This window comes from Callithrix jacchus, chromosome 3 (assembly GCF_049354715.1).
Source record: "Callithrix jacchus isolate 240 chromosome 3, calJac240_pri, whole genome shotgun sequence".
Taxonomy (NCBI): Eukaryota; Metazoa; Chordata; class Mammalia; order Primates; family Cebidae; genus Callithrix; species Callithrix jacchus.
Window position 1 is genome coordinate 106,292,127 of NC_133504.1, and position 24,591 is coordinate 106,316,717.

General features: G+C 34.4%; 1 protein-coding gene across 7 annotated transcripts in view; it reads right to left on the reverse strand.

The window, feature by feature from the left end:
• CCSER1 (coiled-coil serine rich protein 1) overlaps positions 1-24,591 on the reverse strand; it is a 1,385,530-nt gene that overhangs the window by 261,991 nt on the left and 1,098,948 nt on the right. For 2 of the 7 annotated variants that reach the window (XM_054253147.2, XM_078366826.1), the window contains 2 exons: positions 12,155-12,200; positions 5,302-8,281 (listed from right to left, as the gene is read on the reverse strand). The exons of 4 other annotated variants lie outside the window; for them this stretch is intronic. In XM_054253147.2, coding sequence (XP_054109122.1) covers positions 8,199-8,281; positions 12,155-12,200 — 129 coding nt within the window. In that variant the 3' untranslated portion in view covers positions 5,302-8,198. Of the gene's footprint in view, positions 1-5,301; positions 8,282-12,154; positions 12,201-24,591 lie in introns of those variants that run through there. One more of the 7 variants, XM_035294544.3, reaches the window with a different exon arrangement.

Consider the following 24,591-nt stretch of genomic DNA (forward strand, 5'->3'; position numbering starts at 1 on the left):
TTAATTTGTATTTTTTCTCCATAAAATATTCTAATGTAAAATGTACTCAAATGGCTTTTAAAACAGTTATTTATATGCAATTATTGATATATAAACATAAAAACAGAGAATGATTCATGGTATGATGCATAACACCAAAGAGCAAATAGGATAACTGTGATGTTCTGTCATCATAAGCCATTCTTCTCGAGAATAAAGAAGAAAGAGCAACAACAAGAACAAAGGAACCTAGAGGTTTCCCTTTGTATACATTTTGCAAAATCACATATGCATCTATATAAATACATCTTTATAACTCTATTTCTATATTTTCTAAAATAATTTTTCATGATCTTTACAAAATAATAAAAGCGATATTTTACCTTTTCAAAAGTTTCTCAGATTTCAGTAATTAAATATTAAAATTTCTTTAGAAAAATTATATAACCATTTAGATAATAGACTTTCTAATAAATTTTGTACTCAAAATCTTTATGGTAATTTTGCAGACTATTTAGTCATAGTAAACATTTTGTCTCTTTAAAAACAATAATATATTTGTTTAAAAAATAATTTCTTGTATATTTTGGCTATCTCACTTTCTGATACAAGAAATTTGTAATTCTATTTTAATCTTGTAAAAAATAAGATCCACTGCATTTATTTGAATTATTTCATTTTGCTGTTTTCAGGATTATAAATAACACAGAAAAACCCCTAACCAAAGAGGTAGTATTGGTCATATATTTCATTACATAGCTTAAATCATATTTTCTCTCTGTCATTATATTGAGATGACGTTGTTAGCTTTTTGGATATTAAAGAGTTTGCCATATTGCATTAGTGTGTAAACACCTCAAAGGCAGAACTCTGTTTTAGTCATCTTATTAAGAGTATCATCTTCTACCTAATAGGATACCTGAACCATATTTATTGTTACTTATTTGGAGTAAAACAATGAAAACAATTTGTACTATAAAGTCAGAAAAAAACAACCAATTTGAATTCTTGCCCTGGCATTGTACTCTGTAGCATGCTGAATAGACACCCCCAAAAAATATGTACAACTCAAAACCCTTAGTTGAACTCATTTGGAAATAGGATCCATATAATGTAATTAGGTTAAGGATGTTTAGATTAGGTGAGATTATCTTGGATGAATTCTAAATTCAATGACTTTATGAGATTAAAAACAAAGGAAAAAGGAGGTATACACAGAGGAAGGGCCATGTGGAAACAGAGGAACAGACTGGAATAGCCGCCATAAACCAAGAAACATCAGGAACATCTGGCAGCCTCTAGAGCTAAAAGACAGGCTCAAAACAGACACTCCTTTGAACCTCTAGAAGGAACTAACCCTATTGCCATCATGATTTTGGATTTCTGGCCTCCAGAATTGTGAGAGAATGCATTGTTTTTTTAAGCCACTGAGTTTATAATAACTTGTTATGGCAGCCCCAGGAAACTAAGACAAGCAGAGAGATTAATTATTTTAAAATGGGGCTAAGGTTTACTTTTTCAGATTTGTCAGGAAGATTAAATAATTTATTAGTCTCCACTAGAATTTCCTAAATGATCTTGTTCAAAACATGCTTCAGTTAATAAGAAATACATATATAATTTGTACAAGTTCACATAAACTATAACTCATTAAAAGGCAATTTTCACATATATTTTCTATGTTGCTGATGATTTAGGAATGAGTATGATAAAAAATTCAAGCAACTGCAGTATTAGTTATTAAGGGACTATACAAATTAAGAAAATGTAAATTACTTGTAATATCAAGAAATCAAACAGAGAGTTTTCATTTTCTTCCCTGAATGCTTGACTTCTTGACCATTCCATTACAGCTACCTACAATAAATGAGTGGCCTCAACATGAAATGTAGAATGAAAGAATTAAAAAAAAAGGGGAAGGGAAGAAAAAGGAGTAAAACTCTAAGGTCTTAACTCCTGAAGGGTCCAAGGAAATCCTTCAGAGTACATAAATGAAAAGCAATTGTAGTCTTAAATTTTTGCAGATCTAAAAAATATCATGTAATTTTTAAAGGCTTTTAAACTTGACAGCCTGACCACATACTATCTTTTGCTATTCTTTTCAATGTTTTACCTCTTTTGGCTATTCCTTGCCATGAACACAAAGAAACTCACTCTCTGGTTTGTAACAAATAAAAGTTAAAAAATAAAAACCTCACCATATATCCCACTTTCTAACTTAAACAACAAAGTATAAAATGTAGAACTACTTCAAAACATGGATCGAATGCATTCTCACTAGCAAGTTTTTATAGAAGAACCTTACTGTTCAGTGCTTATTTATTTATAAGGGATGATTTTTTTTCCTTTCTATTGTCAATTGAAACAAAAGCAGTGGTAAACAAATAAAGTACCATTCATTTGGTGTACCAATTTACATTTTATAGATAAAAATAACAGGTTAGAAAAAGACTCTTAATAGAAGGACTCACCTCAATCTGTTCAAGTTAAACTTTACTAGAGAGATAACAAAAGTCCCTTAATTAAGTGGTTGTTGTACATCTACTATGTCTACCGAGTTTACAAATGCTATAAAAACCCAAACAATAGAAATTGAGAAATAAGTTCTATTTATAGATGTACACATGATTCTAAATGACAGTTGGCCAGTATAGCAAGGGTTGTAGTGGGTGGTGCTGAGTGAGTAAGGGCCCCTAAGGCATGTTCCTGTGAGGGTCTCCCATGAAATCTTGTCTCAGTGCATTTACTTTGTCTCCAAATTTTACCTTTATTCTTTTCAAATTTAAAAACAGGTAAATTTTTTATATGCTGACTATCTAAACAAGGTTCATGTGAAAGATGTCTAAAATTCAATGTTAATTTATTAATTTCTAATTTGAATTGTCACTGCTGAGGGACCAGATATTTAAGCCCAGGTCCCAGCCTTATGTTCTCTCTGTAGATGTCATATGGGAAAGCAGATCACAGATTATAATGAGAGGGGTGCATATGGAGCATAGAATAGTATAGACAAGTGATTACTCAAGCACCAAGCTCAGTTAATGAATACCTCCATTTCCACAATAAATAAAATAAAAATGATTCACCTTCTGACTTTTTTAAAATTTATTTTTGCTCTGTTTTAATGACTCCTAAACCCTCCGCTTCTGATGAATGTCTTCTTTCTTTACATATTGCAATACATTGAGGCCTAATACAGCTACAATTTAAGGGCTTGCTATTAATATCAGACTTCTGCAGTAAGTTGAAGTACCTGATCTGCTTGTTCTTTAAGAAGCAAAGCAAAAGAAAACAAAAAAAAGATCTATATTTATTTTCAATTATCTCTAATTATTTGATATAAAGATTAGATCATAATATTTATCTCTTTTCACAAATAAATTGAAGAATGGAGTTCAAGTTCAAGTAACTTGAACATAATTATGGACAAATTTAAAAAAACAGAACCCTGAATTTTAATAAAAATTCAGTGTCTTTTGCCTTAATACAAAACTCATTCAAATGAGAAATAATAGCAATACTCATGAATTTCATTTGATTTATAACAAGGACACTGCCTTTTTCACACACTGCATCTCTCAGTTGTATAAACACCCAGTTCTCTAGCTCTGTGGACCATGTACAGCTCCTCAAACAAGCTGCCTCTGAGTTCTGCCAGGCTGTCCACATGCTCCTGGACTCGCTCTTGTTCACATTCAACAAACTAACTTCTATTAGCCTTTCAAGAGTTACTTGGGCATTACTTCTTAGTTTGAGAAAAAAAGAAAAACTTTCCACATTTAGGGGGAAAAAGATATAACATTTTAACAGAAATATTAAAGAAAACCTTGGAATAAAAAATAGGACAAATGAGTTAGAAGTGTAGGTTTATCTCGAAGTCTGGGATGTTGGGGTAAATCACTTAATCTCTCAAGCATTTATCTGTGATATGCATGAATTGGAATCAAGAATCTCTAGGAACATTTAGAATTATATATTGTCAGGTCATGACAATTTCTTATGTTATTCTTTACTCAAGGCCTCATATTATTTGAATCTGTGTATCCATCAAATCTCATGTGAAATTGTAATCTCCATCGTTGGAGGTGGGGCCTGATGGACTGTGATTAGATGATAGGGACAGTTTCTAATGAATGGTTTAGCAGCATCCTCCTGGTGCTGTTGTTGTGATAGTAAGCAAGTTCTTCATGAGGCCTGGCTCTTTAAAACTGTGTGGCACCTCCTTTCTCTCTCTTGCTCCTACTCTATCCTTGTGATGTGTGTGCACACCCTTTGCCTTCTGTCATTACTCTAAGTTTCCTGAGGAGTCCCCAAAAGCCAAGCAGATGCTAGCGTCATGCTTTCTGTACAGCTTGTGCAACCATGAGCCAAATAAACCTCTTTTCTTTATAAATTCCCTAGTCTCAGGTATTTCTTTATAGCCTTGTAAGAACGAACAAATACAGAGCCTTTGAAACATTTTGCACATTCTACAAAAGTAATAATAGATCAAATTTAATTTACCCTCAAAATCCATGATATCAATGGGCCCTAACTGCTAAACCTAAATTACATTTACTAATATATTTCTTCAATATGTTCCCTTAATCTTGACTTTGTTATTTATATTATAGTGATTTATGTTATTAGTAATTTATGTAATTAGTGATCTTATTACATATCTATAAGCTTTAATAAGGAATGATCCAGCACTTTAATAAAAACAGCACTCTCTTGGGTGCTTACAGATATTTAGTAATACTGTGAAAGGTAAAAGAATTATAAAATAACATATGTAAAAGAAAAAATCGATTATTTTAATAAAGAGGTGCTAATTTAATAATCAAAAACTTTTAAAATTCTAAAAGAGCATTTTTGATTATTCCAAATTAAAAAAGATGGAAACTTAATTTACTAGGTAGCTCATTAATTATTTAAAAGGAAAATATAAAATCAAGACATTCTTTTATTTTGTTTTAGGATTAGCCCATAACATTTCTTATCTTTTAAATTTATTTACTCACTTTTCAATATTTAAATGTTATTCTGGTTTAGAATAATTTCATAATAGGCAAATATTCCTTGATTAATGAAAAATTTAGTTAGGCCATATGACAATATAAAACTAATGTTGAGTTTCAAACAGTTCAAACATTTGAATATCTTTTCAATAGAAAAAGAATATGCTAATTTTAGGTAAGACAAAACTGTAACAACATGACAATGCACATTATAATCATTGAGGTATGGAAGTATGGAATAGCAAATGAAGTACTAGATCGTTCATATTTTACTAGTTCAGTACTGGTTCCTGTCTCTCCTCTGTAACATACTCTGTTCATATTTTCTGATTCATCATGAACTTTTAATATATTATAAAACTGTATTCACAGATAAATGCATACATATACACAAATAAAAAGTCTGTAAAACAACTAGTATAGAGGTAAGAGGCATAAACTACAAAAAAAATTGGAAATATGGTCATTTTAGCAGCAAATATAATTTAAATAAGATCACACATTAAATCACAACATGCTATAAGTTACATATAAATATAGTACAGATATTTCTGTATGTGATATTTTTAAAGCAAAGTTTTCATTTATTCCACTCCCAGTGATCATATTTTCCTTGAACATTTCTCATAGTGCAGGTTGGCTGGCAATATATTTTCTCAGTATTTATTTTTCTGAGAAAAACTTCATATTTTTTCCTTCATTTCTGTAAGATATATTCACTGACTATAGAATGTTTTGTAGCTAGCTTGTTTATCCCTCTCAAAACTTTAAAGATCCACTTCATAGCTTACAGAGTACCTGATGAGAAGTCTACTATAATCCTGTCTTTGTTTCTTAGTAGGCAGCATGTATTTTTCCCTCTTCTGGCTGCCTTCAGACTTTCTCTTGTCTAATTTTCAGCAATTTGAATATAATATGCCTAAGTGTGTTTTGTCGTTGTTATTGTTCTTCTTTATCTATTTGTTCTTTAACATATTTGGAGCTATAATTTGGTATGTGCCATTATTTTAGAAAATTTGTGGGCATTTTTCTCAAACATTTCTTCTTTATTGCTCTCTCTCTTCTTCCACTGGGATTTCAATTACAAATAAATTAGATGACTTGATACTTTTCCATGGCTTCTTAATGTTCCCCCCTATCCTATAATCTCACCACATTTTTTTCTTTTGTGTTTCAGTTGGGTAATTTCTACTGACCTATCTTCAAGTTCATAATTTTCTCCTTGGTTGTGTTGAGTCTACAGATGAGACCATCCCAAGCATTCCTCATCTCTTATCACTTTTAATGAATTGAATTTCCAATGAATTCATTCTTACAGCTCTATCTTAGCAATTGGACATCTGTTCTTTCATGCTGTCAAACTTTTCAATTATTTAACACAATAATTGTAGTTATTTTGATTTCCCTTGTTATTAGTTCCAATATCTTCATAATATCTGAATCTGATTCTGTTGATTCTTTTATCACTAGGCAATGTTTTGATTTTTCTTGCTTTTCTGAAAGCCCCAGAAATTCTGTGAAAAGCAAACATCTCATGTAACACATCATAGACTTTAGTAAATAAGTTATACGCCCAGAAATGAGCATGCTTTTCCTTCTACGAGGCCTTGAGTGTGGGAGTCTAGGTCAATCTAGGCAGGTGTTGAGCTGGGTTTGTCATTGTTGCTATGGTTACTCCTAAGCTTAAATTTTCTCTAACTGTACCTTGCATTTAGAATTGTGACTGGTTTGTCATAGGGTTTTTCTTAATGTGCATCCCTCCTTTGGCTTTAGGTCTCTCCTTTGCACTATGTTTCAGAGAAAATCTCTCTCCACACAGTTGTAATTTTCCTAGTCATATCCCATTATTATTTATGACTCAATTGTTATTAGTGTATAAAACAGAGAGGGCGGTATTCTCTCTTTCTCGGATCAACTCTAAGTCTTAAGGCAGGCACTATGTGCCTGGCTCTCACTGATGTGACCTTCTCACTACTACAGCCTCTCCTCCACCTGTAGTTCTGGGCTCATGATGTATTCTTGTCTCTGTCCCAAGAATAAAGGATCTTTTTCTGCTCCCTTCCCCTACATGCAATGGATTTTCACCAGGGTTCTAAGAGTGACAATGATATATTGCTCTTTCCCCTGCATTTCAGGCTTTTGTTTTGTATGGATAATGGAGAGAAGCAACAGAATAGAGTTTTGTGCCTTTCTTGGAGTAGATGTTCTTCCCCTTTGCAAGCCTTTAGCACAAGGCACAGCCCCTCAGGAATCTTGCTATTATTTTTATGTGAAGATCCAGTGAGGTTTATAAAGAACCTGTAAGCAGGTGCAAATTCTCACTATATTTCCTTCCTAGCTCACACTTTATCCTTATTGATTCATTAACCTCCCCCCCTTTATTTGGAAAAATATCTCTTTTCTGGCTGTGCCTGCTACATCTGGTCTTACCTTCTTGGTATCTATCTTTACTTATATACAGGTTAGTTGTCGTCCCTGTGACTTTAACTCTGATAGTTAAAGAAAAATTGTGAATTTGAATTTTCTCCAGTTTTTGTGTTATTATAAAGGTGGAAACAATGTTCTTTCCAACTTTCTACATCCTACGCTAAAGACAGAAGGTGTGTATATACATCTCCCTCTCCTAAAAAAACACAATAGCTTAGAATCGTAATTACTGTTGTCTGTATAGCAAAGAAAATGCCATTTATTTTTTCTTTTTACCTGATCTGAACGTATCATTTTACCTGATCTGAAGAGTATCATTTACTCTTTAGTAGTTCAAAAATGATAAGCTTAACTACATGTAAAATTTTACTTTGGTCCCAAAAGAAAGGCAATATTCAGAACTTGCCTTCCATGGAATTATAACACACATTGCATTTTTCCCTTGTGCCTTTCCCTCTTTCTAGCTATTTACTGTATTAGCCTAGCCTCTTCCTGTGGTATGTGGATGATTTTTATCATGCCACTTAAAACTTTTTCCTGCCAATCTCTTTCTGACTGAGACCTACCTTCTGAAGATTAGAGCTTCCTTAATTCCAAACACATATATGCACTTAAATGTGAAGTCATAGACACAATGCACTTGCTTTAGTTCCCTAAGAATGCAGACTCAAATAAGCATTGGTTTACTCAGGTTTGAAGCAACCTTACCATACAGATTATCTGAAGATATATTTCAAACAGTTACAGGAAAACTTATATTAATCCTCACTACTGTGGAAGCTTGATCCTATCCTATTGATAAGCCTGACAAAGAATGAAGAAAACAAATAAAATCAAAACTATATCTAAAATAGAATGATAAATAAAGCAAATACCTTGTGTGGAACAGTAGAGACAGCAAGAAAAAAAAGTGACAATAAACGGATTAATTGAGAAGAAAAGGGAATAAATCAGAAGGCACAGTGAAAAAACTAGTCAGAAATACCTGTTCTTACAGACACCTCATCATCTTAGAACCATTTTTTCTGAGTTTGAGGTTCATGTTATTTTAAGTAAATACAACACCTGCATTTATTGTTACATTTTTGTTTTTATAAATTTTGAATTAAAAGTTTCTATTTAGCTGTAAAAAGAAAGAAAAAAACATGATTAAAAATTAAGGTATATATGTTTTTAAGGCACCCCTCTTTAAATATATAATTTTAGTCCCATTTGTGCTATAAAAGTAATGGCTATCTGATTTTGAATAGCAAGGTGGCATATTTTCATGTATATTCAATTTAGTTAGGTTAACATTCAAATATCTGACGAATGACTCAGCTAAATTAGTTAACTATTGGTGAATAGATTACTTACAAACATTTGGCACTCCTTTCATTCATATATTGAGAAATAAACCCTGTTATAAAATCTGAAATCAAATCATCTACAATTAATTTTTTAAGAAAACTTGTTTTGAATTGTTAAATGCAGTATGAAACTCGATGCTTACTATTTTTTCTCGATAACATATATTTACAGTTTATTAAATTTCAGAGTTGTATGTTTCAGTAATTTGGAACTCTTAAAGTAGTAATTATAGTCACAAAGTGGAAAACAATAACCAAATTGAAATCAGTTCTTGTATTTTGAATGTTGCGACAGCATTCTATGGGTCACATCTTTACAAAATTTTATTCAAATGTTAAAGATCTCCATTCATATCAAATCTAGAGACGTTTATATCAACACATGATAGACTTTCATGTAACAAAACTAGTTACAATTTTAAAACATAAACTCATAGGAAATTGAGAAGAGGATTATATCTGAATAAATGATGTATCATTTTGGTTTTTAAATAAGAATCCACTCTTAGCTTTCAAATAACTTTCCAAGACTCCACATTATCCAAGTTAGTTAATTTCCATCAAGCATTATCTCTAAAAGTGAAAAATACTTATCAAGACTATATTTTTTCCAATTTAATGTTGATAAATCATTAGCAACAAATAAAGGCATATTTGTGTGGGCCTGTTAATTAAGAGCTATACAGTGCTTTCCAAGATGGATAATGAATCCTCTCATTGTAGATTCACAGCTTTTCTTATAACCTCACCATCTAAGCAATACCTCTCTGTTGCTAGATTCCATTTCAAATTACTGTTAAGAAAAATTGCTTGACTGAATATATTTTTAAAATAGTTAAAATGGCAACCATAAAACAAAGTCTTTAAAACTGAATAAAGATAATAACTAAAACTTTAATTGTAACTTCTGGAAAGTATGCATCACATCTTGTGATATAGATAGAAATGTAAAAAAAAAAAAAACAATCAAGAACCAATTGTAAAATTTCTAGACAGGTATTCATAGTAAGTAGGGTAGTGGTCAAAACAAAAATGTTTAATATAAATATTCTAATATTTGTGGGTAGGAAAAATCATTCATTCATTCCTTCTACATGTTAACTTTTATAAGCACCACAATTACAAATATTCAAGGAGACTCTACTAATGTGTTAGGCAGAGATCTTAAAATCTACACTTGAGTAAAAGAAAATGTGATAATAAGCATTCCAAATTCATGAATCTTACATGCTTACTTTTGCCATGTCCACACTTTTAGGAGGGTAGTATCCATTCTATCCTGCTGCATATTTGTAAATATTTCAACTTAAGATCCTTAGACTTATAGAAATCATACAACTTTTTGGTTTTTTTTTTTTTTATGTTTTCAGTAGGATTAACTCTCATTTAACTGAAACCAGTAATCTAAATATCCAGCATTTTAAAAAAACACTTTAAGTTCTGGGGTACATGTGCAGAACATACAGGTTTGTTACGTAGGTATACACGTGCCATGGTGGTTTGGTGCATCCATCACCCCATCATCTACATTAGGGATTTCTCCTAATGCTATTCCTCCCCTACGCCCTTACCCCCTGCAATCCCTCCCTTATCCCCCCAAATTATAACAGGCCCTGGTTTGTGATATTCCCCTCCCTGTGTCTATGTGTTCTCATTGTTCAACACCCACTTATGAGTGAGAACAGGTGGTGCTTGCATGGAGAGGGACAAAGCTGGAAACCATCATTCTAAGCAAACTGACACAAGAACAGAAATATCCAGTATTTTTCATATATAAATACACCTTGATTTTGTGAAAGTGAAAGGTAGTTTAATTCAAATTAATTCCATATCCCTTATATTTCCACTTATAGTTTCATAGCAAATACAATAAATTCACAGCTTTCCAAATTTCTAGTAAAAATTCCTTCTCTATCTCTGTAACAGCATTTCACTATATTCAATGAAACATGACATATATGCACAAGGATTTTTTTTCTTTAAAAAGAAGCAAATCTAAAAAAAAAAAAACTAATTGAAGTTCTTGCTATAGTTTTCAATTTTCTTCAATTAATACTGTGGTAATCCCGAAATTTAAGAAGGCTAACTTTAGTGTACATTAGAAATGTAGATGATAGACCTATGAAAAGAAATAACAGCAAATGACGATTTGAGACGTTTGGGAGATTATTTAGCTTTAGGTGGACTTTTAATCTCTCTAAATCCTATTTTCTATTCACATTAGCAGTTCTGTCTGCTGCAACTTTATTAATAAAAATCCAAAGTTTCAAAATTCTTTCATTAGAAAGGAGATAGTAAAGTACATAAATTTGTTTGTTGTTTGGACAGCTTTATCATGGTGCAAAGTGCTGCATTTTTTGTTGAAGTGATTCACACATCTTTCCCAGTGAATGTCATCAACTCATTTTTTTTTTTTCTGCCAATAGTGAAGAAAAGCATTATGCAAACAGGACTGTACCTTTGCATCACCTTTAACATCATATTAAGAGGAATCTACTTGGCATTTATTGCTAGGCACGACAATTAGAATCACATGGGTCTCTTGCTGTAGCAGTCTAGAATGGAGGTAAACAACCATAATTATCTGACGGATGCTGGTGTGGGAAAAGAGGAAAGACATGGATGGAATGGGCAATAAAAATAGCTCTTTCTCAAAGTCTGATGGCACTTTGGAACGTCTACATATTCAATTTACATATACATTTCTCATTGACAAAAAGTACATGTTGAAGCAGACAAGGTGTCACAGAAATCTCCTGAACTGAAATGTAGGTATCTGACTCTGCCGAGGTGCATATATTTATAATACAGCTGAGCAAGGTTGTAAAATCTGGACTATCTAAAAATTTATAGATTAATTTCAATTTTGTAAATGTGATGACTTTGAGAAAAAAATCTAAGGTTGTTACAATGTCAAGTTTGCTTTAAATTCACTAGAAGAAATATTTCTTTTAATGGATTTCCTTTTCTAGGAAAGGTCTCATTAACTTTGGCAAAAACAGAACCGTGTGCGATATAAGAAGTCTTTGAACCAATAAGTAAAAGGAGTTAGGACTAACGTAACCTTGACTGAGTTGAGAGAGAGAGAGAGAGAGAGTGCTAACACTGTTGCTAAATGAAAATAAACTTAAGAGTCACTTCTTTTCTTTGCCCCAGACTTTGAGCCATTAGTCTCAATGCACTTGGCCACATTGCAATGCAGTTTCTTAAATGGCTGGATAATGACAAACAGATAAGGAAGAGGCAAAGGGAACCATTTACTACAAACACATTATAGGTAATATACAACACTAGGGATTGCATATTGACCCTTGGGCATTTGGTCTCAATCAGCATGCCATGCTACAGCACAGGAACACAGTCATGTTTACAACACAGAGCTAATTTTAAGAGACTCACATAATTGCCTGCGAGAAGGTACAGGAGCACTTCCATAAGCTGTGCCCTGTAAATAAAACACATTTTTTTTTTTTTGGAGCAAATGATGTCAGCATTAGTAACAGTAGAAAATGGTGGAAAAATGAACAGAAATAAAAATAAATAAAGATGGTATAAGATGCTGCTTTTGTCAAGTAAGTCCTATGAATTCCTATTCTTGGCAGACAAATACATATTAATGTTTATAGGAAATTAAGTAAAACATAGGTATAAGACACCAACACAAGAAGGTAAAATAAAAATTACAGCAAAAGATGGGAACATTTAAATTTGACAGGAAATTTTGTGAAAAGTAGAACATACATGATATTTATGAAGTAGCCTCCTTAAAAATAGGTTCCCTTGCACCAATTCCTTAGCTGATGCAAACATTTTCTCAAAGTCTTTTAAACTAAATAGTGCATTAGTAGTTGCTTTTTTTTTTAACCTCAAATACAATAAAAAAGACAGATAAAGACTTCAGTAAAATGGCCCTAATCCATGCATCAACAAAACCATAGAAAATGCAGCATTATTTAATAAATAAAAAAGTTATACAAAAATATTAATTGTGCATGAAGGGCACAAAAGTTAGACTGAACACCTCTAAATAGGTTATATATCCCTCCAGTTAAAAGAGTGCTGTACAAACACATATTGCAATTTAAATTATGTATTTTTATTCCTGGCAATGACCTGTCAACGAATTACATTATAATATACTCAAGGATCTGTTTTAAAACATTAAGCAAATAAAAATCTCAGTGAATCAATAATTCATTATTATTGTAACTTAGAAATGTCAAGAATATTTTTAAAAGATTAAATAATATTTATTGAACATTTACTCTGTAAAGCTCTTATGCTTAATACATGAAAAGCATGATCTCATTTAGTTCCCACAACAGTCCCTGAGGTAGTTACCATTTTTTATTTTCTTTTATTATTATTCCCATTTTTGCTGAGAGAAAATTCTTTTTAGGATTAGGTAACTTTAGATTTGGTTCAATATCAGTTAAAGAACTACTTAAGTTTTTAAGGATAGATAAATAGTTCAAGTGGGGGATCCACAAAATGATCCCTGTTGTCAAAATTTAATGACTTATACTTCTAAGAAAGAAGCACAAATGCTAATATTAAGTCCTTGGTCCTATAAAGACATACTGAAGAGAGAGCTTATCTTGTAAATATCTGCATAATTACATTAAAGTATGATAAATAAGACATGCAAATCCCCTGCTTAAATTTCCTTTGTTTAAGAGTATGTTTCTGTCTCTAATCTATTTACAGAGAGACCATGGTCTACTGAAATTTGCCTGGTGTAGGTTCAAATAAATTTTCCTCTGAAGAGCGATTCCTGAATAAATCTGATGAAAGGATTACAACCTCCATGTAGAAGAAAGCACAATAATCTGTGAAACTGAAGTACAGAATCAAGTATAGATTCTTTGCACCAACCCAATCAGTCATTCACCCCTAACAAGCACTGAATGACATAGGACAGAATCTTGAATAGACTAATGTTTACTACTTTGAGTCTAAGGACACAAATCATGGCAGGTTACCTAAGCACTGTTTCAGCACTGTGTTTCAGATGGAATAAAGTCAAACTGGTATTATTCATGATTTAGAAGCCAAGAAAGATTGAGATCAGAAAGGAGATCTGCCTAAATCTGGAAAATTCGAAACTGGGATAAGCACACATAAATTTCTTTGAATATACAGCACAACATTCACTATATAAGGTTGATTTTTTTAAAGTTATCATTATTTATAGCAAAGACTCACAATTATTTGTCACAAAAACATTCAAGATTTTTTTAACTTTCTAATGGATTACATCAAGTCTAATAAAAATCTAAAGATAATGAAAACTAATGGTTTTATAAAGCTCTATTATTAAATCTCAAAATACAAACTAAACGCACATGTTTTCTTTCTATTTATTTGAAAAATGTTTCTGAGGCCTTTAGTATGTTAGGACTCATCTTCATTAGCAATTTAACTAGGGAAAGAGGAATATCAGAATGCATTTCTATAATAAGGAACAAACTTACTTCCAAAGCAAAATGTAAAATACGAGAAAGTAATATATTTATAATACACTGACTGGAAAAGCTAGCCTCCAAATGTCTAAAACTTCAACTTGATTTATCTCAAGTTGTCAAGATAAATCATGGGAAAGTCACAATTAGGTAAGTCCAAAATAGCTAAATAGAATTCTGCTGAAGACGACCTTGGCTTTACATTTTTATCTAACTGGTTCCAAGACATGTATTACATGATACTTCTTTCATTCTAATGAAAAATTCTGATGTAATATGGTAAACATCCTCTGAGTTGTCTCCACAGATTGCAGTTCTCCCTTACAGTTTCCTACTTTTCTAACAATTAAGTTTCTTTTTGATTGCACTTTGTACATGTGGCTGCCTTGTATTTGTATTTTTCATTACACTGTCAGAGTAATTGTGCATGTTCAATTAAATCTTTTACAATGAAAAATTTCTTAAAGGAAGGGCTTCAAGATGGCTAACTAGAGGCATGTAATACTTCATCCTTCCAGAAATAAGAACTAAAATAAAATAGATAATCAAAATTTGAATAGATCTCCTAAGAAAGAAATGTAGTGAAAAATGGCAGGAAATGTGCAAGACATGGAAGGAAAGGAAAATGAGGCAGCCAGCTCAACTGGGAACAGCTGGAGAGACTCCCCAAAGCAGGGAAAGGGAGTGGCCACCAGTGGTCTATATTTCCATGGTGGATTTCTGCAATTCCAGCCATGGAAGAGCCCCTCAACTCACACAAGCCCTAAGACTAATATAAGGAGCTTTTTTGAAGACCACCCAATGACATTGCTTCATAGAGATTGTACTTAACCAAGGACTCAAAAGACCTCTACAAAACACTGCTAAAAAAATCACACATGAAAAAACAAATGGAAACACAACCCATGCTCATGGATGTGTAGAATCAAAATATTGTGAAAATGACCGTACTGTCAAAAGAAATCTACAAATTCAATGCAATTCCCATAAAAATACCAGAATCCTTCTTCCCAGAATTAGAAAAAAAAATTCTAAAATTCATATGGAACCAAATAAAGAACTCGCATAGCCACAGCAAGTCTTCGCAAAAAGAATAAATCTGTAAGAATCACTTTACCTGATTTCAAACTATACTATAAGGCCATATTCACCAAAATAGCATGGTACTGGTATAAAAATAGGCACATAGGCCAAGGGAACAGAACAGAGAACCCAGAAATAAACCCAAATACTTACAGCCAACCAATATTTGACAAAGCAAACAAAAATATAAAGTGGGCAAAACACACTCTATTCAATAAATGGTGCTGGGGTAATTGGCAAGCCACATGTAGGAGAGTAAAACTGAATCCTCATCTCTCATCTTATTAAAAAATCAACTCAAGTTGGATCAAAAACTTAAATCTAAGACCTGAAACTATTAAAATTCTAGAAAATAACATTGAAAAAACCCTTCTAGACATTGGCTTAGTCGAAGAGTTCATGACCAAGACCCAAAATCGAATGCAATACAAACAAATACTTGGAACTTAATTAAACTAAAGAGATTTTGCATGGCAAAAGGAACTGTCAGCAGGGTAAACATACAACCCACATGATCTATGTATCTGACAAAGGACAAATGTCCATAATCTACAACAAACTCAAATGTATTAGCAAAAAAAAAAAAAAAAAAAAATCCATCAAAAAGTGGGCTAAGAACATGAATAGACAATTCTTAGAAGATATGCAAATGTCCAATAAACATGAAAAAATGCTCCTCAGTAATGATCAGAGAAATGAAAATCAAAACCACAATAGGACACAACCTTACTCTTGTAAGAATGGCCATAATCAAAAAATCAAAACATAATAGATGTTAGTGTGCATGCTGTGAATAGGGAACATTTCTACACTGATGGTGGGAATGTAAACTAGTACAACCACTACAGAAAACAGTATGGAGATTCCTTAAAGTACTAAAAGTAGAACTACCATTTGATCCAGCAATACCACTACTGGGTATCTAACCAGAGGAAAAAGAAGTCATTATACAAAAAAGATACTTGCACACACATATTTATAGCAGCACAATATGCAATTGCAAAAATGTCAAACCTACTCAACTGCCAGTCAATCAATGAGTGGATAAAGAAACTGTGGTATCAGTAGTTCAAGACCAGCCTGGCTAACGTGGTGGAAACCCCATCTCTACTAAAAATACAAAATGAGCCAGACATACTGGTGCCTGCCTGTAATCCCAGCTACCTGGGAAAATGAGGCAGAAGAATCACTTGAACCCTGGAGGTGGAGGTTGCAGTTAGCCAAGATCATGCCACTGACTCAAGCCTGGACAACAAGAGCAAAACTTCATCTCAACAAACAAAAAAACACAACAAAAGGAAACTGTGGTTATATATATATGTCCACATATATATATATATATACCTCCACATATATATATATTATATATGATGGAATATCACTCAGCCATAAAAACGAATTAATAAATGGCATCTGCAGTGACTTGAATGAGACTGGAGACTATTATTCTAAGCGAAGAAACTCAGGAATGGAAAACTGAACATCGTATTTTCTTTCTCATAAGTGAAAGCTAAGCTATGAGGAAGCAAAGCCATAAGAATGACACAATGGACTTTACAGTCTTAGGAGAAAAGGGTGGGAAGGGGATGAGGGATAAAAGACTAGAAATTGGGTGCAGCATAAACTGCTTGGGTGATGAATGTACCAAAATCTCACAAATTACCACTGAAGAATTTACTCTTACAACCAAACAGCACCTGTTCCCCTATAACCTACAGGAAAAAACATACTGTGCTATAGAAAACTACTTAGCATAAGTAACTTATGCCCAGTTAAAAGAAAATATTCAAGGAGATATGACAAAGCCTAGATTCTTTGGCTGAGCCACATAATTTTCCTCCTACTGTTTTCTTTCTAGAATACTGATTTTAAAAATTAATCTAGCACTTAAGACAATGAATTAAAACAACTAACAATATATTAATATATCCAAATCCAGATATAGGACTTATTTATCCAAAACATGGTAAAGAATAAGTTAGCGTTCAGTTTAACCACAGGAGTTTAATAAATCCAGTACAGAACTACTGCACTTCTGGGCTTTTTTCCCCCACACACAACCTCTAGTTCATGGATATCATTACATTTATTTAACTAGTTTTTTTCAGTGTTTCATAGCAAACCATGTACTTATTTCAAATACTTTATTATATTAGAAATGACAAAGTTATCTGAAGCATATAGTATCTCCATCATATACAATAGCCTTCCATTACCACAAATGAAAAAGAGGGAGAAGTAGCAAAATAAATTTTCATGGCTACAAAGCTAGAATGTGGCACTGACAGCATGGAACTGAATTCCTTTGGCATCCACATTCCAGGAGGGTTGTCCAACAGATTCTGAGTCACTAGAATCAGGATAAGTATGAGGACAGAGACAATTAGAGGCTGCTTTGTGAATTATGAGTATGGTGATTTCTGTTATAAAAAATCTTCACTGTAAATTAGACCCATAATAAGCCCATGAGTCTGTCACAGAGAATGAATGTAAAAAACAAATCCATAAAAGAAAGCCAAAAAAATGCCATTAAAAGAACAACAACAACAAAAAAAAACATGTGATGAACATCATTAATACCTTCCTACTCCTCTGCCAACAGTAGGAGTTTCCAGAGGAGTAGGAAATCTGTCTTACTAAAGACAGATTGCAGGCATAGCTCAGAACACAGATATAGAAAAGAATAATATACCATCTTGTTAGGGTAAGAGTCAACACCATTTTTACCTGGGAAAAATGTTAAAATAATACCTAAACTATAATTAAATAAGGATTCAGCACTTATTCCCTGTCACTGGGCACAAAGATCAAAAAGCAAAACAGTGCTAGACCTGGAATTGAAATATAAATATAAGAAAATTCTTAAGTAACCCTTTATCCAAAAGCCTGAGGCCAGGTGATTTTCAGAATTCAGAATTATGCAGAATTTACAAAAGAACACCCTTAGCTATGTCTAGAGCTGGTGTAATTAAAGACATTAATATCTCTGCAGCAAAAGTATAACCACACTTTGATTTTTAAAAATTGTAAATACCTTCTTTTCAATTCCAATCAAGTAAGATTTTGTTACCATGTAATTCGTAAAATAACTTTCAATTCTCAGGGGATTTTGTTTGCTTATTTGTGTTTAGAATCTCAGAATTGCAGACAATGTGAATAAAGAGCTGCAATATTATTTAAGAAGTATACAATTAAAATTTAAAAAGGTTTGTATATTTTTTGTTAAACAGAGTTTTGTCAATTTGTCAAACTCATTCTCCATCCAGTTTTGTTATCTTGCTGGTGAGGAGTTGTAATCCCTTGGAGGAGAAGAGGCATTCTGGTTTTCAGTAATTCCAGCATTTGTGCACTGGTTTCTTCCATCTTCATGGACTTATCTACCTTTGGTCTTTGAAGTTGGTGACTTCTGGATGGGATCTCTGAGTGGACATCCTTTCTATTGATGTTGAAACTATTTCTTTCTGTTTGTTTAGTTTTCCTTCTAACGGTCACGCTCCTCTGCTGCAGGACTGCTGTTGGTCCACTCCAGACCCTTCTTGCCTGGGAATCACCTGCAGGGGCTGCAGAACAGCTAGGATTGCTGCCAGTTCCTTCCTCTTGTAGTTTTGTCCCAGAAAGATACCTGCAATATGCCAGCCAGAGCTCTCCTGTATGAGGCATCTCCTTGGATATGGGGGTCAGGGAGCCACTTGTGGAGGCAGTCTGTCCTTTATCAGAGCTCGGTGCTGTGCTGGGAGCTTCATTGCTCCCTTCAGAGTTGCTGGGCAGGAACATTTAAGTCTGCTGCAGCAAAACTCACAACCACCCCTTTTCCCTGGTGCTCTTTCCCAGGAAGTTGGGTCTTTATTTAAAAAGTCCCTGATGGGCTGCTGCCTTTTTTCAGAGATGCCCTGTCCAGCAAGGAGGCAGTCTAGTCATAATCTGCCTGCAGAGGCATTGCTGAGTTGCCATGAGCTCCCCTAAGCTGCTGTGTAAATGTCCTTGCACTTTTGTTTACACAGGTAAGGTTAGAAATGCTTTGGTAATGGCAAACGCCCTTCCCAACACTGTGCTCCACTGTCCTGGGTCAAGCTCAAACTGCTGTGCTGGCTGCAAAAATCCCAACCAGTGGGTTTCAGTTTGCTGGTCTTTTTGGGGGTGGGAACTGCCAAGCCGGATCACTTGGCTCCCTGCCTTCAGCCCCTTTTTTTCAGGACAATGGGCTGCTCTGTTTCACAGGTGTTCCAAGCACCAGCTCAAATGGCCACTGAGATATGTGCTGGAAACCCACAGTGCTGGCTGATGTTTTGTGCTGGAAACCCATGTGCTTGTCACATGGCAGGAATCTCCTGTTTTGTGGGCTATGAAGACCCTGGGAGAGCGCAGTATCTGAACCAGAGGTCCAGAGTGGCTGGAAAAGTCCCTGATGGCCTCCATTGGGTAGGAAGGGGTGGGTCCTCTGGCACACTGCACTTCCCGGGTGAGGAAGTGCCCCACCCTGCCTCAGTTTGTCCTCCCTGGGCAACACCCACTGTGCAACCAGTCCCACTGAGATGAACCTGGTACCTTGGTGAGAGATGCAGAGATTACTTGCCTACTGTGTCACTCTCGCTGGGAACTGCATTCCAGAGCTGCTCCTATGCAGCCATCTTGGCAGAAGTAGGCCTCAGGTGGGTAATGACAAATTTCTGTGAGCTAAAGGAACAGGTTCTAACCCAATGCAAAGAAACTGAGAACCTTGGAAAAAGGTTAGACAAAATACTAACTAGAATACCCAACTTAGAGAAGAACATAAAAGATTTGATGGAGCTGAAAAACACAGCATGAGAACTTCATGAAGCATACACAAGTTTCAATAACCAAATCGATCAAGCAGAAGAAAGGCTTTCAGAGATTGAAGATCAACTTAATGAAATAAATGAGAAGGTAAGACTATAGGAAAAATAGTGAAAAGAAATGAGCAAAGTCTCCAAGAAATATGAGATCATGTGAAAAGACCTCATCTACATTTGATCAGTGTACCTGAATGTGATGGGGAGAATGAATCCAAGTTGGAAAACACTCTTCAGGGTATTATCCAGGAGAACTTCCCCAACCTAGCAAGGCAGGCCAACATTCAAATCTAGGAAATGTAGACAACACCACAAAGATACTCCTCAAGAAGAACACCTCAAGGCACATAAATATCAGATTAACCAGGGTTGAAATGAAGGAAAAAATGCTAAGGGCAGCCAGAGAGAAAGGTCAGGTTACCCACAAAAGGGGAGCTCATCAGACTTACAGTGGCTCTCTCAGCAGAAACCCTACAAGCCAGAAGAAAGGGGTAAAAATATTCAACCACCTTAAATTAAAAACTTTCAACCTAGAATTTCATATCCAACCAAGCTAAGCTTTGTAAGTGAGAGAGAAACAAATCCTTCATGAACAAGCAATTGCTGAGAGAGTTCATCACAACCAGGCCTGCCTTACAAAAGCTCCTGAAAGAAGTACTAAACATGGAAAGGAACAACCAGTACCAGCCACTGCAAAAACATACCAAATGGTCAAGGCCATCAATATACTGAAGAAACTGTGTCAACCAACAGGTAAAACAACCAGCTAGTATCAAAATGGCAGGATCAAATTCATACAAAACAATATTAACTTTAAATGTAAATGACCCAGTCAAAAGACACAGACTGGCAAATTCAATAACAAGTCAAAACCCATCGTCGTGCTGTATCCAGGAGGCCCATCTCATGTGAAAAGATACACACAGACTCAAAATAAAGGGATGGAGGAAGATTAACCAAACAAAAAGAGAGAGAAAAACAAACAAACAAACAAAAAAACAGAGGTTGCAATCCTAGTCTTGGACTTTAAACCAACAAAGGTCAAAAGAGATAAAGCAGAGCATTATATAATAATAAAGAGATCAATACAACAAGAAGAGCTATCCTAAATATATATGCACCCAACACAGGAGTACCCAGATACATAGAGCAAGTTCTTCATGACCTACAAAGAGACTTAGACTTCCACACAATAATAGTGGGAGACTTTTATACTCCCCTGTCAATATTAGACAAATGAATGAGACAGAAAATTAAGAAGGATATCCAGGACTTGAACTCAGAGCTGAACCTAGTGGACCTAATAGACATCTAGAGAACTCTCCACCACAAATCCAAAGAATATGCATTCTTCTCAGCACCACATCACACTTACTCTAAAACTGACCACATAATTGTAAGTAAATCACTCCTCAGCAAATGCAAAAGAATGGAAATCATAACAACCAGTCTCTCAGACAAGAGTGCAATCGAATTATAACACAGGATTAAGAAACTCACTCAAAACCCCACAACTGCATGGAAACTGAACAGCATGCTCCTGAATGACTACTGGATAAATAATGAAATGAAGGCAGAAATAAAGATGTTCTTTGCCTGTAATCCCAGCAATTTGGGAGGCCGAGACAGGTGGATCACGAGGCCAAGAGATTGAGACTATCCCGGCCAACATAGTGAAACCCCATCTCTACTAAAAATACAAAAATATTAGCTGGGCGTGGTGGCACACACCTGTAGTGCCAGCTACTTGGGAGGCTGAGGCAGGTGAATTGCTTGAATGCTGGAGATGGAGGTTGCAGTGAGCCAAGACTGAGCCACTGCACTCCAGCCTGGCACCTGTGAACAGAACAATACTCTGTCTCAAAAAAAAAAAAAAAAAGATGTTCTTTGAAACCAATGAGAATGAAGACACAACATACCAAAAATCTCTGGGACACATTTAAAGCAGTGTCTAGAGAGAAATTAATAGCACTAAATGCCCACATGGGAAGCAAGGAAAGATCTAAAATCGACACCCTATTGTCACAAAAGAACTAGAGGAGTAAGATCAAACAAACTCAAAAGCTAGCAGAAGGCAGGAAACAACTAAGATTAGAGCAGAACTGAAGGAGGTAGAGACACAAAAACCCTTCAAAAAAATCAATAAATCCAAGAGCTGTTTTTTTTTGGAAAGAACAACAAAATAGACCACTACCCAGACTAATAAAAAATAAAAGAGATAAAATTCAAATAGATGCCATAAAAAATAATAAAGGGGATATCACCACCAATCCCACAGAAATACAAACTACCATCAGCGATTACTACAAACAACTCTATGCACATAAACCAGTAAATATAGAAGAAATGGATAAATTCCTGGACACTTACACCTTCCCAAGACTAAACCAGGAAGAAGTTGAATCCCTGAATAGACCAATAATAAGGTTTGAAGTTCAGGCAGCAATTAGTAGCCTATCAATCAAAAAAAGTCCAGGTCCAGATGGGTGCACAGCTGAATCCTAGTGGAGGTACAAAGAGGAGCTGGTACTATTCCTTCTGAAATTGTTCCAAACAATAAAAAAAGAGAGAATACTCCCTAACTCATTTGATGAGACCAACATTATAATGATACCAAAACCTGGCAAAGACACAACTAAAAAAGACAATTTCAATATACAGGAGGAACACTGATGCAAAAAAAAAAAAAAAAAAAGAATCTTCAGTAACGTACTGGTAAACCAAATGCAACAGCACATCAAAAAGCTTATCCATCACGATCAAGTAGGCTTCATCCTAGGGATGCAATGTTGGCTCATCATATGCAAATCTATAAACATAAACCATCATATAAAAAGAATCAAAGACAAAAAACACATGACTATCTCAATAGATGCAGAGAAGGCCTTTGACAAAATTCAACAGCGATTTATGCTAAGAATTCTCAATAAAGTAGGTATCAGTGGAACATGCCTCAAAATAATAAAAGCTATTAATAACAAACCCACAGCCAATATCATACCGAATGAGCAAAAAGTAGAAGCATTCGCTTTGAAAGCTGGCATTAGACAAGGGTGCCCTCTTCCACCGTTCCTATTCAACATAGTATTGGAAATTCTAGCCAGAGCAGTAAAGCAAGACAAAGAAATAAAAGGTATACAATTAGGAAAAGAGGAAGTCAAATTGTCTCTATTTGCAGAAATGATAATTGTATGTTTAAATGACCCCATTATCTCAGCCCAAAGTCTCCTTAAGATGATAAGCAGCTTCAGCAAAGTCTCAGGATACGAAATCAATGTGCAAAAATCACAAACATTCCTATACAGCAATAAAAGACAGAGAGCCAAATCATGAGTGAACTCCCATTTACAATTGCTACAAAGAGAATAAAATACCTAGAAATACAACTAATGAGATGTGAAGAACATCTTCAAAGAGAACTATGAACCACTGCTCAAGGAAATAACAGAAGAAACAAACAGATGGAAAAACATTCCACACTCATGGTTACAAAGAATGAATATCATGAAAATGGCCAAACTGCCCAAAGTAATTTATAGATTCAATGCTAATCCCATCAAACTACCATTGACCTTCTTCACAGAACTGGAAAAAACCACCTTAAACTTCATATAGAACCAAAAGAGAGCCTGCATAGCCAAGACAATCCTAAGCAAAAGAACAAAGTTGGAGGCATCATGCTACCTGACTTCAAACTATATTACAAGGCTACAGTAACCAAAACAGCATGGCACTAGTATTAAAACAGAGATACAGACCAACAGAACAGAGACCTCCGAAGTAATGCCACACATCTACAACCATGTGATCTTTGACAAACCTGACAAAAACAAGCAATGGGGAAAGGATTCCCTGATTAGTAAACGGCATTGGGATAACTGACTAGCCATGTGCAGAAAGCTGAAACTGGACTCATTCCTTACACCTTGTACAAGAATTAACTACAGATGGATTAAATATTTAGACTAAGACCTAACACCATAAAACCTCTAGAAGAAAACCGAGGCAATACCATTCAGGACATAGGCATAGGCAAGGACTTATGACTAAAACACCAAAAGCAATGGCAACAAAAGCCAAAATAGATAAATGGGATCCAATTAAACTCCAGAGCTTCTGCACAGCAAAAGAAACAATCATTAGAGTGAACTAGCAACCAACATAATGGGAAAAAATTTTTGCAATCTACTCATCTGACAAAGGGCTAATGTCCAGAATCTACAAATAACTAAAACAAATTTACAAGAAAAAACAAATAACCCTATCAAACAGTGAGCAAAGGACATTAATAGACAATTTTCAAAAGAAGACACATATGCGGCCAACAAACCAAAGAGAAAATGCTCATCATCACTGGTCATTAAAGAAATGCAAATCAAAGCCACATTGAGATACCATTTCATGCCAGTTAGAATGGTGATCATTAAAAAATCTTGAGACAACAGATGCTGGAGAGGATGTGGAGTAATAGGAACACTTT